This window comes from Macrobrachium nipponense, chromosome 1 (genome assembly GCF_015104395.2).
Source record: "Macrobrachium nipponense isolate FS-2020 chromosome 1, ASM1510439v2, whole genome shotgun sequence".
Classification (NCBI taxonomy): domain Eukaryota; kingdom Metazoa; phylum Arthropoda; class Malacostraca; order Decapoda; family Palaemonidae; genus Macrobrachium; species Macrobrachium nipponense.
Window position 1 is genome coordinate 38,607,769 of NC_087200.1, and position 14,099 is coordinate 38,621,867.

The following is a 14,099-nucleotide window of genomic DNA, read 5'->3' on the forward strand; positions in this document are numbered from 1 at the left end:
CACTGACTTGAAATTCAAGGAAAAAGTATCAGAACATAATGGAAAATACAGAAAGAAGGGATCACTTATTTTAAAAGTTAATAAACAAATTGATGATCAAATAGATGAAAATGTGAGTAAATGATTAAAATACAAATTCCTAATTCTTGTTATGTAAAAATCATGAAAACGATTGAAATAATTTAATTGGCATTCAGATATTGCATTCAGTGTTATAGTGACGCATTTCCACTAAAATTTAAACTTTTATCTCGCTTTAAATTCTCTTCTTTTCTACCATCTTCATATCCGCCATTCCTGCAGCCTTGGTTGAACTACAATCTCGTTTTCCTCCTTATTGTCTCATTCCATGACACATCCTTTTCTTTCCATGTCTTCCATTCCTCAAGGTTTATTTCCTTCCGAGTGTCCTTTGTTTCATTTTTCTCCCAGTATCCTTTTATCATCCCTTAGCCCCTCTTCTCCTCCCCACCGCCGTGCCAAACGAACGCGCGCACGCGCATGCGCTGGAGTCCTATTCGCCGGATAGGCGTGGCAACATAAGTCAAGTAATTGAGTGCATTATAAAGCGCTGTTAAATCTCTTTCCCTGTTCCGTCTGCCTCGTGAGGACGCCAAAAATGTCATAGGAGCCGGAGACTCGGCGTCGCTTGTTGCCCTAACGTTACAGTAAACTCCTATTGCTTCCTTTTCTTTCCTCCTATAGATTTCTATTCAGAGGCAGCGTTTTATTAAGTCTGCTGCAGTCAAAGTTCTCTGGTGCCTGGTATGGCATAGCTTCTGCATTACATACATAGATGGCTTACAGGGCTAATGTGCAGGTGGTGTCAGCCGTGACGTCATCACGGGGAACAAAGCCTTCCTTATCTTGTGTCTTCTCTTTTACACGCTATTCCTTCTCAAGTCTTTGTTAAATAAAAAACAAGTTTTTTATACATCAAACTCTCCAATATTCTAGTTTCAAGTAAATGAATGCTCTTATCTATAAATTACATTTTCTTATTTACAAAAACCATTCTTCGCCATTATTATTATTAAAATAAAATTGGTAGAAATCTGTCATGCTTCCTTATATATGCAGAAATGTTTCTATGACTATCATAAACGTTTCACATTTCTGATTTCTCCAGAACCACTGGATCACTTTCATTGAAACTTAGTACAAAGTGCCCTTAGGTAAAGCGAAACCAAGCCTGTTAAAGTGGTGAACCCACGCCCTCTTCCAAGGGGAGATAATATTAAGAAATAATGAAGGTGGGGCAGGTTTATTTAAAAAATCTCATTCTCAAGAATTACTGTGCCAGAAAAGGTGAAACTGACGCAAAGTTTGTCATATTAATATGCTATCATCCCCTTATGTTGCAGAACAAAATTTGTTCTAACAATGGGGCCACAATAGGCCACAATTTCTAAAAAAAAAGAATTTGTAAAGAATATAGAATATATTCCCTGCATATTATTTAAAAATGTAATATTTAAGGAAAATCATAATCTATTTCCAAGTTCAGCAAGGTCATAGAGCATTATGGCCCATGGCACTCTTGTTTATTTAAACAATTAAGATTAGAATCGAAAAGTATAGAATACAGAATTTCGGCCAAAGGCCGAGCACTGGACATATGAGGTTATTCAGCGCTGACACTGAAATTAATAGTAAAAACGTTTGATAGGTGCAACAGAAGGAAGGCCTCGCAGTTGCACCATGAATCAATGGTTAGGAGAGGGTGGGAAGCAAGATGGAAGAAAGAAATATGAATGGAGTTACAGTAAAAGGAATGAAAGGGGTTACAACTAGGGGCCGAGGACACGCTGCAAAGAACCTTAAGTAATGCCTACAGTGCACCGCATGTGTACTGACAGCTCTAACCCCGATTTAAGGATTTGCTCCCGAACCCATTAGCTGTAATACAGAAGACGAGATCCTGAAAAATTTATAGCCATTGAGCAGTATTAGTCATTGCTTTCCATGTAGCTGTGGAACAGGGAATAGCCATAAATAAATTACGTGAAAAATAATTTCCTTTTGAAAAAGCAAACGTACCACACACACACACACACACACACACACACACACACACACACAGACATTACTTTGAAAATATCAAACAAATAATAGAAACTATCATAAGGGAACATCACCATCTGAAATCACTTATCCAACCTGAAGGACAAATAAAATGCATTTGAACTTATTCTCACCCAAATCGTCAAGGTCAAGCAATAGGAACACATTACACAATTACTTCCTGCCTGCCACGGACGCGCTTTTATAAGGACAACTCCTGGCAGCAGCTATTTTTTCATGTTCTCAGTTTGTGAATGTTCACCGTTTGCATAGAGAGAGAGAGAGAGAGAGAGAGAGAGAGAGAGAGAGAGAGAGAGAGAGAGTTGAATATTAACTAGCATACAATGTCAGTAAGTCTTTGCGTGTCACCAAAAGGAATTCATTAAGACAGAACTGAGAGACCAAGAGATAATGAGAGATTAGCTGAAGAATGGTTCCATGCCTTCTGAGCGGAGGATTACCTCGTCAAGTCTTACCTCTCATTGGACCTTCTTCTAATCCTTCTGAGGGAAGCCTCGTCGAGTTCCATTCTTCTTGCTCCTGGCCTTCTGAGTGAAGATTTACCTCGTCAAATTCCATCCTTCTTGGACCTTCCTGCTCCGAGTTACTGCTGATAAAGCGAATAAGATGTCAGCACTCCACAAGAGAGAGAGAGAGAGAGAGAGAGAGAGAGAGAGAGAGAGAGAGTGTACGTTTTTGCGTGCGTGAGTGTGTGCACGCGCGTGAGATCGTGAGCCGGATAGAGCGGCGTTGAAATGGGGTATGGCAAACGGAAGCGAGACGTCCTCCCATCCTATCATATTCTATCCTAATATGACTAAGTTTGCTTATTGCAACATTTTACTATTGGTACCCTTAGTTGGGTCTCACTGGCTGCCTTCTATGTTATAGCCTTGGAATGCCAGCTATTACTATACAATACTTGTTTACAGTTTCATGCAGTGTGGTGATTTTGATGAAAATTTTGTTGTTGTTGTTTTTGTTTTGCCCACAGATGACTGTCTTCCGCTAATGAGAGCATACTACCGCTGTCTGTAAAGCGTGATGACATAACACGAACTTAAAAATATAAAAATTCATCAGGCGATGTTTGTAAATGAGTCTGTGTCCACTAGCATTTATCGAAGTTATTAGCCTAAGCAAAAACCTGCCATTTTTAAAGTTCAGGGTAGCCAAGGACTTCGTTTGAGAGTTTTTTGTTTTGTTAGATTAGCATACTAAATTTCCTGAAATTTAGTATGCTAGAAATTTATAGAAGCTACAATATAAAGACTGTCTATCTCTGTCATATGTTTAATAGAAATATCTGCCGTTCAAGCCCAGGATGTCTTAACATATCTCTATCGAATCTTCATGAATATAACACGAAAGGAAGGTTTCCTGTCACGCGGATGCATCCAGTGACACATAAATAAGATTGAAATCATAAATATTTTATCTAATTGTTTATTTTATATCTTTGTATCTTTGTGAGGTGTGCTGTTTTCTTGAATTATAAACAGACTTTAAAGAGAGAGAGAGAGAGAGAGAGAGAGAGAGAGAGAGAGAGAGAGAGAGAAATCAATCCAATTTCCTTTTCCTTTTCGTAAATGAAAACCGACATTTGCCCTTCTCTTTCGTTCACGGCATCATCAGCCGAGATCCCAAGAGAGGGCCAATGACTTATTTCATTTCCTCTTCCTTCTCCTAAGTACTATCAAATGACAACAGACGAGCGTCTGTCACTCAAGAGATTCAATACAGCTTACTGAATGAAAGCTAATCCTTACCCGAGCTCGAGCTCATTTGCTTATTCATTGGCGTCTTTTTCCTTTGTTATTTCTTTCTTAGTTAGCGGACTTGCACGATTTAATGGATGCTAACTTTAATGAGTTTTTTTTTATAAATATTGCTTTTTTGCTTTTTTCACAAGACGTATCTGAGTTATTTCTTTCATTTTCTCGTTAATCAAAGACAGATTGTTCGTTTATACTTCTCATATGCCTTAATCATACCGAATCTGATATATTACTTAGCTTGAAATCGTCCTCCATTTGTCTCTCTCTCTTTCTATACATACATATATATATATATATATATTATATATATATATATATAATATATATATATATATATATATTATATGTATTATACACACACACACACACACATATATATATATTATATATAATATATATACATATAAATATATTCACAAGGAGTAATGTTTTTAATGTCAAATTCACTCAAGCTTACTATTTGTGAATATAGCAAATGTCATATCGTATGTGGCACAATCTCTTCTCCTCTCTCTCTCTCTCTCTCTCTCTCTCTCTCTCTCTCTTCTCTCTCTCACACACACACACACACACACACATATATATATATATATATATATATCTATATATATATATGTATATATGTATATATGTGTATATATATATTTATATATATATATATATATAATATATATATATATATATATATATATATATCTTAACCCCCCTTTTATTAAAACTACACAAATTGGAAACCCTTACCTGTTGTCAATGGTGCCCTCTGTCTGCAACCATGTCGTTAGGCTATTAAGATCACGTAAGTATAAAAATATACTATTTATTACCCAAAAGCAAATGAATATAGAATAAAACAAAATGATTAACAAGTCATAGTGACAAAAAAACCCAAATCTGCCCATAAAGAAAACTAGCCAGTTAACATTCTACCCTCCTGACTAAGAATTCACTCCCAGACCCAGAATGTCAATAGGTTCATTATATTAGTCAGGTTAGAGAATCCCGTCTCTAGTACCATGGAATAGAACCCATCTGTAAATAAAGATAACAATGGATAAAAGATACACTTCACACATCACTCTCTTTTCAAAGTAATTAAGTAAAGAATGTATTTCACACTTCTCTCTCTTTTCAAAGGTAACAGTTTTCTAAGTCTTACAAAATATGTGTCATACCTTTACGATGGGGGTTTTCTCTCCCGACACCTGATGTGTACCAACTGACCTCTTTGTTCTCACCAAAAGGAATGTGACTTTCGCAAGTGCCCTGGTCTATTAGACCTGTAACATCCATACAAACGAATGTACATTCTTGACGACAAGCCGAGCGGTCTCTCGATTAAAACGCTTACGTACCCAAATTCCTTCACTCAAGTAAGCTGCCCTTACAGTTCAGCCTGTCTCCAAGCAAGACATGATATGTGATTCACTAACATTACACACTTGTAAGATGGCTCGGCCACCTATGTCCTCTTTGCACACCTGTCGCACACCACATCAGCAACTAATGCACAATGTTGCTGGAGCCCTTGTGCTTTGTCGAATGCACAAAAGTTTAAGAACTCCTAAGGACACAAATTGTGATCAGTATAGCACCTAACATGATCATTAATATTAGTATTATGTAACGGTCACTAAATGAAAGGCTTATCCTCGTCACTAAGATAAGCAGAACTCGACGAATAGTTGTAGATGCAGGTCGAGTGCGTAAACCAATTCGACAACTCAGCACGCGCCATTATTCAGCATCTGCGACCCTCGTGAGTGTATCTAAAACCCTCTCGTCGCGAAACTGTAGATTCGACGTTTTCTACTAAAGGAAACGTGGTCATCACCCCATTGTCAAGGAAATATCCCGTGACTTCTATGCAAGTGCTACTCGCACCCGCCTCATCGAAGATTGTAGACTCCTGATTTATCCAAGAACGTATCCTGAGACGATATATCGAAGACATCTCATTCTTTGCAAAGGCAGCCCATAGAAACGCCATTCATGTGTAGACTTGACTCGACCTCTGGTACTGTAGAACGAAGTCGTTTTCATCGCCACCATCACGTAGAGTTGGGAATTCTCTAAAGTCATTGTGTGTCCGTATTTAAAAGGTCTACATGGTCATAAAATAACTAAAGTCTTGCTTTACCCCACAAATCCGTCACTAATTAATATACTCAATCTACTAGTCATATATTAAAAATTCCTCGCTAAACAAAATATAATCTTTACCCACTGAATCTTCACAAATAATCCCATATAAGACAAAAACGCTATCAAAAGAGAACCCATAATATCTAACAGCAAAAACCCCTTTTATGGTTTATATAACTAACCTCCATAAAATATATTGCCGAACACCACTTCTATCTAACTCACATACCCTGACAAATTATATCACCTATTTAAAATAAAAATGCCATTTAGAGCTTAACCCCCATTACAACATCTCTCGTAAGAAAAGAAAAAAAAGAAAATAGGAGGAAAAATAAGATAATAACAACAATAATAAGTGAACTTTCCCCCATTACACAGCGCACATAAGAGAAAAAGAAACATATAAATTCAATATCTTTCCCAAAACGGAATGTGTACCGTTACGGAATTTGCTACCGCAACAATCCCATCGACCAGAAACGACCAGAAAAGAATCCCCTTACATGATACATTCCCGTGGAATGCCATAATCAACATCTACGAGAATAGTGCAAATCTCCGAGTAATCAACTCCAAAGGGAAAAATCCGCAGCCGGATTCATGACAGCATCATTAGCAAATAATCCACCTGTGAACACCTCAGGTGCTTCGAACTGCAGCATAGTCAGACTCGCAATGCCAGAAACTCATGATTCTCAAAAAAATGTTCTATACTGAAACCACGTCAGCACGTTCCACAAAACTATCTCCAGGATATGACCAAGGTGCTCAAAGATTGTCTCAAAGACCTAACTTTCCCAAACGATACTGCCCAATTATATAAAAAATTATCACCTATTCGGGATACAAAACTACGATAAACTCACAATTCGATAATTATATACCACCAAAAAAAAAGAAAGTCACCCCCAAGGATTAATGCCATCTCCTTATATATATATATATATATATATATATATATATATATATATATCGTAATATATATATATATATATATATATATCATATATATATATATATATATATGATATATATATATATATATATATAATATATATATATAATATATATATATATATATATATATAAATCACCATCTTAATAATAAACTAACACCACTCCAGTGATAAAAATATTTCCTCCATTTAATTAATAACCCCACGCAAAACAAAAAAATCATCCCCCCAAAAAACTTGTCCTTAAATCATAACTCCCCACGACATTACCCGAATCATATAAACCCCAATGTCATCTATTCGGCTCGTGAAACCCCAAAAATTCAGCCACAAATATCATACACACAGGAATAATCATATGTTTATCATCACGTTTCTCAGTTAAAACAAAAATTTGCCGTATGACAACACCTTCCCACGTAAAATATTAACCCCGAAATCTTACGCCAAAAGCCTTAGATTTGTGCAGAATAAGAAAAAAACAGTAGAAGGAAATAAAAGAGAGGAAAAAAAACGTAAAAGCATTCCGCCACTAAATTGCAAAAAACAGACAGTAAGAAAATTTCGAGATATGTGTTAACCTCGACCGACCTGTTTTTTCCTCTAAGACTACAAATCTGTGTTCAATTTTCTCTTCAATGACTTTCAAAGGACCTTCAAACTTCAGGCCTAATTTGTAATTTAGTTCATTTCTCACGTTAAGTTTTAAAAACCCCTTATCTCCGACACTGAGCTTGGGATCAGATGTTTTACTATTACTCTTCTGTACCATATCTCTGGTTGTGGATTCAAGATTAAGGCTGAGACAAGTATGTCTCTCTCTCGCTGTGGATACCAATGCCTTGATCGTATCCTCCCCATGATGAGGTATAGTTAGCAAATCAAATGTGCCTCGTGCTGGACAACCAAACAAAGCTTCAAATGGGGACATTTTAATGGAATCACTAACCATAGTGTTAATACTATGTCTAACAACACTAACATACTGTCCCAATTCTTATCATTACCACCTACAGTTTTCCTGAGAGCCTCGAGCACTTTCCTGTTTGCTCGTTCGCACAACCCATTAGCCTTGGGTCTGTATGGAATAATTGTTACTTTCTGTATCCCCATGACTTCAGCTAAACATTCCAATGTATTGTTCACAAATTCCCTCCCATTGTCAGTTAATAGAACTTCGGGTGAGCCATATCTGCAAATGATACCATTGAAAAACGCTATGGCTACTTCTTCGGCCGTTTTATGCTTAAGTGGGAAAATTTCTACTATCCTTGTAAATTCATCTATTATCACTATCAAGTACTTGTTCGCATACCTAGACTCACAGAAATTCCCCAGGATATCCATATGTATTCTCTGAAAAGGTCTACTCGGTATAGGATACGATCCTAATTTGCATGAAGTTGTCCTTGCAGGCTTACATGCGTTGCACACCGTACAATTCCTTACGAAATTTTCCACATCTTTCCCCATGTTTTTCCAAATGTATTTAGCACGAACCTCATCATATGCTTTTTCTATTCCCAAGTGTGGAGTACCGAACCTGCAATGAACTATATCCAAAACCACTGGAATTAGGACCTTCGGAATTACGATCTGTGTCGTATCTCCTTTACTTTCACTGGTTCTCAACTTATATTTAATTTTCCTAACCAATAGATTACCTTCTAACTCCAAACCCGAAAAAGGCAACTTATAATGATTCCTGACTAAGTCCCCTTTTAGAAACGCTTTTGCATCTGCTAAAATCTCGTCTTCATCTTGCCTTTGCTCTATGAGAGGTATATCCCATTGTATGGCCTCGCTAGTGACTTGCGCGACTTGGAAACCTTCCGTGTCGTGAAAACTCCTGCTGATAGCATCATCAACCATGTTAAATTTGCCCTCTATATATTTGAGCTTTGCATCAAAATCTCTGATAGTTAAAACCCATCGAGCTCTTTTAGGCGACAAATCGGGTTTATTAAAAAGATCCAGTAATGGTTTGTGGTCTGTAAGAACTTCTACTTTATTCCCCATCAGTAACATTTTAAAATGAACTAAGCTCGACACTATTGCAAAGGCTTCTTTATCTATGGTGGCCATGGACTTCTCGTTGCTGCCCTTTGTCCTGAACTTCCTGCTACAAAAAGCTATAGGATGAAATTTCCCATCGAACTTTTGCATAAGGCAAGCACCTATACCTTCCTGGCTTGCATCAGTCACTAATGTGAAAGGTTCGCTGAAATCTGGAAACTTCAAAACAGGGGGATTCATTAGCGCGTCCTTGAGCTTTTGAAAACTCTCCGCCTGGGGTTCCTTCCATTGAAATTGAACCTCTTCCCACAATACATCAGTTAGGGGAGCTGCTATATTAGAGACCCCTTTCACAAACCTCCTGAAAAAACCGGCGATACCCAGGAATGACTTAATTTTTTTCTTTGATCTGGGGGTGCAAAAATTCTCTATTGCTTTGACTTTATCGTTATTTACTCTAACCCCTTCCTTAGATATGACGTGGCCTAGATATGTGATCTGCTTTTTCAAGAACGAGCACTTGGCTAGCTTAATTTTCAACCCCGCTAATCTAAGCCTCCTAAGTACTTCTGTAAGCACTTCCAGTTGTTGCGCCCGTCCCGGGACGCTCGGGGGACGCCTGCCCGCCCGTCCCGGGACGCTCGGCAGACGCCTGCTTACCCGTCCTGGGACGCTCGGCGGACGCCTGCCCGCCTGTCCCGGGACCCGCGGCGGACGCCTGCCCGCCCGTCCCGGGAAAGGGGCGGACGCCTGCCCGCCCGTCCCGGGACCCGAGGCGGACGCCTGCCCGCCCGTCCCGGGACGCTCGGCGGACGCCTGCCCACCCGTCCCGGGACGCTCGGCGGACGCCTGCCGCCCGTCCCGGGACGCTCGGCGGACGCCTGCCCGCCCGTCCCGTGACCCGCGGGCGGACGCCTGCCGCCTGTCCCGGGACCCGCGGCGGACGCCTGCCCGCCCGTCCCGGGACGCTCGGCGGACGCCTGCCCGCCCGTCCCGGACCCGCGGCAGATGCCTGCCCGCCCGTCCCTGGACCCGCGGCGGGTATGCCTGCCGCCCGTCCCAGGACGCTCGGCGGAAACGCCTGCCCTCCCGTCCCAGGATGCTCGGCGGACGCCTGCCCGCCTCCCGTGGCCCGGGTGGGACGCTCGGCGGACGCCTGCCCGCCCGTCCCGGGACGCTCGGCGGACGCCTGCCCGCCCGTTCCCGGACGCTCGGCGGACGCCTGCCCGCCCGTCCCGGGACGCTCGGCGGACGCCTGCCCGCCCGTCCCGGACGCTCGGCGGCGCTGGCCCGTCCGTCCCGGGACGCTCGGCGGACGCCTGCCCGCCCGTCCTGGGACGCTCGGCGGTCGCCTGCCCGCCCGTCCCGGGACGCTCGGCGGACGCCTGCCCGACCCGTCCTGGGACGCTCGGCAGGACGCCTCGGCCCGCCCGTCCCGGGACCCGTGGCGGACGCCTGCCCGCCCGTCCCGGGACCCGTGGCGGACGCCTGCCCGCCCGTCCGCGGGACCCCGGCGGACGCCTGCCCGCCCGTCCCGGGACCCGCGGCGGACGCCTGCCCGCCCGTCCCGGGGCGCTCGGCGGACGCCTGCCCGCCCGTCCAGGGACCCGCGGCGGGCCTCGCCCGCCACTCCCTGCACAGTGTAATAGCTATTCTGTACCTTAGAATCAGAATATGCCACTGCATCTTCTCAATTCTCCTGGGGTCTCTGAATCTTCAAGTTCTTTTCCTTGCACTCCACGAATCCTACTCAATCCTCTCTTTCTTCTCCTGGCACCTCCACTAAACCTACTGAATCCTCTCAATTTTCTTTGGGCTTCTCCTAATCCTGTTTTTTCTCCCGGCACCTACACAAATCCCCTTATTTTCTTCACCCTTTCTATATTCCCTCCCTTTTCTTTTCCATCCAGGAATCAATAAAACTCTTAGAAAACATTTTAACATATTTATTTCCGTTCTAGTTCAATTTCCTTCAAGGATTAACATAACAAACTTATTACAAAATAAACATCTTCCTCAAAATTTCCACATCTTGTCCGTCTGAATGAGGCCAGTGCAGTCTTCATCACGCCATTTCTTCAAGATCCACAGAAGCTTCTGCAGTTTTCACTTGCTCTCCTCCATTCGTCTTCATTTCTCCTGGAGGTTCTTCAAATCAGAGACCATTTTCTCCTTCGTTCCTCGCAGCCATCCAACCTCATCATCCATCTGGTCGTTCCATTCGCCCTGGACACCGGCCTTCTTCTTCAGCGACTCCAGGCGACCATTTCCTTCCTCTAGAAGGCATGCCAGCTCGTTCCTCTTGAGTTTCGCTGTTTCAACTTTACACTGGAGTCCATGCTTTTCCTTCCAAGAGGTCCTCCAAAGCCTTCTGCAGGCGCTGCAACCTCAGCTCCAAGTCTTTCCAGTCGGATTCCCACTTTTCTCTTGAGTCTTTTTGTTCCTGAATGAGCCTCGCTATCCGCGCCGCTTCTGCCGTTTATAGAAGAAGAAAGCTGAAGAAGAAAGCTGCACGTCTTTCTCCTTCTGTCGTAGGAGTTTCTCGAGCCCCTCAAGCAGGCAGTTTGCGTCTGACCACTGCCCAGACAGTTCCCTTATCCTCTCACAAAGGGCATCGTTCCTCTGACCAATTTCCTTAACGTTGTTCTTCAGATGCTGGTTTTCTTCGGCCATCTTGACCATCTTGTCTTCCAGCTGCCGTTTCTCCCTCTTCTCTTTATCGTTCCAGCTTCGAGCAAGGCCTGCTGTTGCAACACCTCCTGAGTGATCTGGATTTCAAGAACGCGTTCTTCCCTTCCGCCCGCCTTCTGCGTCTCTTCTTGGTAGTCGAGCCTCTCTTGTAGCTGAAGAATTATTGTCCTGTCCAAGTGCAGGCGCTGCTCTCTCTGGCACTGGATGGCTTCTCGCAAGGCCGCAATTCTCTCGTTCAGTTCCTTTTCCTTAGGCTGTTCAGCTCCATCATTATCAGTCAGGAGAGAAATCTCGCCAGCGAATAGGCAGCCACACCAAACAAGATCACTAATAACACCTGCTGCCAAGGCCAGATAAGGCCACATTTTCTTCAAACTGAAATCCATATCTGAAGTATCCAGTTCATATACTCTCCTCTCTCTCACTCTCGATTTTTCGTTGATTTTCTATATTCCACGAAAGATATTTTGGTTTATCGAAATATAGCAGGAAAGATTCTGAACTTTGATTATGTCTTGTCTCTTGGTTTTATAAATTGCTGAAATCTCTCTCTCTCTCTCTACTCTCTCTCATCTCTCTCTCTTCTCTCTCTCTCTCTCTCTCTCTCTTTCTCTTTCTTTCTTTTTTCCTTTTTCTTTTTTTCTTTTCTTATCTTTCTTTTCTTTCTTTCTTTTGTTCCTTCATTTAGGTTTAAGGCTTTGCATTCAATATTTTGAGAAGGAGAGAGAGAGAGAGAGAGAGAGAGAGAGAGAGAGAGAGAGAGAGAGAGACCGTATTTTTGCGTAGAAAAACAGAACAATAGAGAATCTAATGTGTGTATAACCATGCTTAGTGTATAATGCTTTAATTGAGGTTTATATTAATATTATTTATTCTGTCTATATATATATGTATATATATGTATATATATATATATATAATATTTATAATTTATTATATATATATATTTATATATATAATTATAGTATATAAATATATATATATATATATATATATATATATATATATATATATATATATATATATATATATAATATATATATTATATAATAATTTAATATCTATAATAATATATATATATATTATAGATATATATATATATATATAATATATATATATATATATATATATGATATAATGCCCCAAAGTCAGGTCACATTTTAGGCATGCTGTCTACGCACGAGGAACGCCAAAGGACACGAATGAATCAAAAGTATATTGAAGCAGGAATGCGCACTGAAACCCACTATTGAAACCCACTCATGGAAATTATGACAGCCCTTAAGCAAGCTTACGTGTGCGCACGTGTGTGTGGGCGTAATATACGTGATGTTGCAACAGTACTAAGAGAGAGAGAGAGAGAGAGAGAGAGAGAGAGAGAGAGAGAGAGAAAATGGCTACGGTTGTTAATGATGATGTTTTTTCCCCGATCACAAACCGTGACCAGGTAGTGTTTTTCTTCTTCTTCTTTCGAAATAGCGTATTCAGGAACTTGGCCTTTTTCTCTTTAAAGGAAATTCTGATGGCCACAGCTGTGAGTAAGAATAGACCAACGTGAAATGACTGTTAACAGTGTGTATTTTATAATCTCATTAAATTTTACGAGTATCTGTTTATTTATTTAATTATTTGTCCATTTATTTTTTTTCTTTTCCAATTACTAGTCTCTTCTGTCTGTTTATCTGTTACCTTCTGTTACTACTTTCTAATGAACACCATTATATTCTTTGGAAGCTTGAATTTCAAGTCAGTGGCCCCTTTGGTGGGCTTCTTCCATATGAATACGGTTTATAGAACCCCCTTTCCTTTCTGCCTTTTTCTTATTTTTTCGGCCCTGGGCAAGAACAGGACCTCTGGTTGCCCGTCCCAACTGCCCCTAACAATTCGCACGTCCGTCAACAATCATTATGCCAATGAGTAACTTGAATTATTGGGTAATAATAATTCACTGACACACAACTCGTGCGTAACGCTGGCCACTTGTTTTTTAGGATGTCGGATGTCTGTAACCATTAAGAAGTTTTCTGTTTCCTGATTTCGTGAGTTAGTTTATCGTCCGTTCTATTTTAACCTTTTTAGCCTTTCTAGGGGACCGTTGTAGTCTCAAAGTTAGTATTATTATTATTCTAAAGGTGACCCTCATTCATATAGAATAAGCCCACCACCACAGGGTCCATTGACTTGAAATTCAAGAACAGAAGGTAATGGGATATACAGAATGAAGAGATCACCAAACACACACACACACACACACAACAGAGTTTCATTAGCGACTTGTGTTTGTGATGGTTAATTTTTCAGAAATCATTTTCACAAGCAATTTATAATTGTTACCAAAAGTTCCCCTACTCAAATGATTCTTCAATTAATTATTTAGTTCAATTGAACGTTTGCTACAAGTATGCACACACAAATACAGTCCGTTTCTTTTTTTGTCTGCTCTCTCTCT

General features: G+C 41.0%; 1 protein-coding gene across 1 annotated transcript; it reads left to right on the forward strand.

The window, feature by feature from the left end:
• Positions 1–10,002: 10,002 nt before the first annotated feature.
• LOC135218741 (uncharacterized) lies at positions 10,003–11,265 on the forward strand. The gene is made up of 2 exons (XM_064255191.1): positions 10,003–10,313; positions 11,043–11,265. The coding sequence occupies exons 1-2, from the start codon at positions 10,003–10,005 to the stop codon at positions 11,263–11,265; spliced, it is 534 nt and encodes a 177-aa protein (XP_064111261.1).
• The last annotated feature ends 2,834 nt before the right edge of the window (positions 11,266–14,099 follow it).